This window comes from Atta cephalotes (genome assembly GCF_000143395.1).
Source record: "Atta cephalotes unplaced genomic scaffold scaffold00011, whole genome shotgun sequence".
NCBI lineage: Eukaryota > Metazoa > Arthropoda > Insecta > Hymenoptera > Formicidae > Atta > Atta cephalotes.
Window position 1 is genome coordinate 4,001,857 of NW_012130075.1, and position 1,229 is coordinate 4,003,085.

Sequence of the window (1,229 nt, forward strand, 5' to 3'; positions counted from 1 at the left end):
GCAAAGTGATTTAAGTTTCAATTAACTTAATTAATTATTAACTTGCATCCAGTAATACTTTCAATATTTCATTAATATGGATAAAATTATAATTTCTGTTGCTTAATACACAAAAAGAAATTAGAGATTAGAGATAAATTATATAATGATAAATTATATAATTAAAAATTTTACTATAAAATAATTTCGTTAGTTTATAAAAAAATTCATTATCGTTTAAGTTAATTGTTTTAGTCGAAATTACTATGGAAGAATAATGATATGTCTCTTGAATTACAGATGGGTGAGCCGTTGGGTTTGAGCAGCAGTGAGGTTCGCAAACTTTGTAAAACTCCAGACCCTTCAACAAATGGGTATATAATGCAGCAGACAATGTTCCGTATAAAAGATCCAAGAATCACTCTACCTTTCTATACTGAAGTTCTCGGAATGACCTTGCTGCAAAAGCTTGATTTTCCAGAAATGCAATTCTCCTTATATTTCCTTGGATACGAGGACCAGAATGAAATACCACTTGATCGTAGAGAAAGTATCGAATGGACATTCCGTAGAAAAGCGGTCATAGAGTTAACTCAGTAAGTTTAAAATATATGATATGATTTTTGAAGATTTTACTTTATGAAAATTTATGAAAAGTTAATGTATTTTTATTTAATTTTATTATGAAAATTAATGTATGTTTTAGCAATTGGGGGTCTGAAACAGATCCTGATGTAAAATATTACAATGGAAATATAGATCCCAAAGGATTTGGTAAGAAAATTGTAAAATACATTAACTATTTTTAAAGTTAATGTATATTATTTAAGTTATATAAATAAAATTAAAATATGTAAAGAAGGAAACTATTTTTATAATTTTATAAATATCACGCATTTTTCTTCCTCTCTTGAAATAGGTCATATTGGAATAGCAGTACCTGATGTTAACAAAGCGTGTCAAAGATTCGAGATGTATGGCGTTGAATTTGTGAAGAAACCAAATGATGGTAAAATGAAGGGGATCGCCTTCATTAAAGACCCTGATGGTTACTGGATCGAAATCCTACATGGCGCTAACATTGCCAATTATATGTTAGGTGCTTAAATATATCTTGCGTCAGAGCAATAAGTCCTTAAATTTAATATAATTCAATGTAATTCAATGAAATTCAATGTAATTCATTGTATTGGATGTAATGTTCTACTATGTAATCAACAATCAGAGATTACTATCAAACTCGATATATA

The 1,229-nt window shown here is 28.2% G+C and overlaps 1 protein-coding gene across 1 annotated transcript; it reads left to right on the forward strand.

Moving 5' to 3' along the window:
- The first annotated feature begins 279 nt into the window (after nucleotides 1–279).
- On the forward strand, nucleotides 280–1,086 carry LOC105617048 (lactoylglutathione lyase). The gene is made up of 3 exons (XM_012198628.1): nucleotides 280–575; nucleotides 686–753; nucleotides 899–1,086. Exons 1-3 carry the CDS (start codon nucleotides 280–282, stop codon nucleotides 1,084–1,086), a joined length of 552 nt encoding a protein of 183 aa, XP_012054018.1.
- Nucleotides 1,087–1,229: the final 143 nt, after the last annotated feature.

Excerpts from the sequence above, each read along its gene's own strand:
- LOC105617048 (XM_012198628.1), top strand. The coding sequence starts at position 280 with ATGGGTGAGCCGTTGGGTTTGAGCAGCAGTGAGGTTCGCAAACTTTGT. Across the intron at positions 576-685 it reads GCGGTCATAGAGTTAACTCA|CAATTGGGGGTCTGAAACAG; the intron begins GTAAGTTTAAAA and ends TGTATGTTTTAG. Across the intron at positions 754-898 it reads TATAGATCCCAAAGGATTTG|GTCATATTGGAATAGCAGTA; the intron begins GTAAGAAAATTG and ends CTCTTGAAATAG.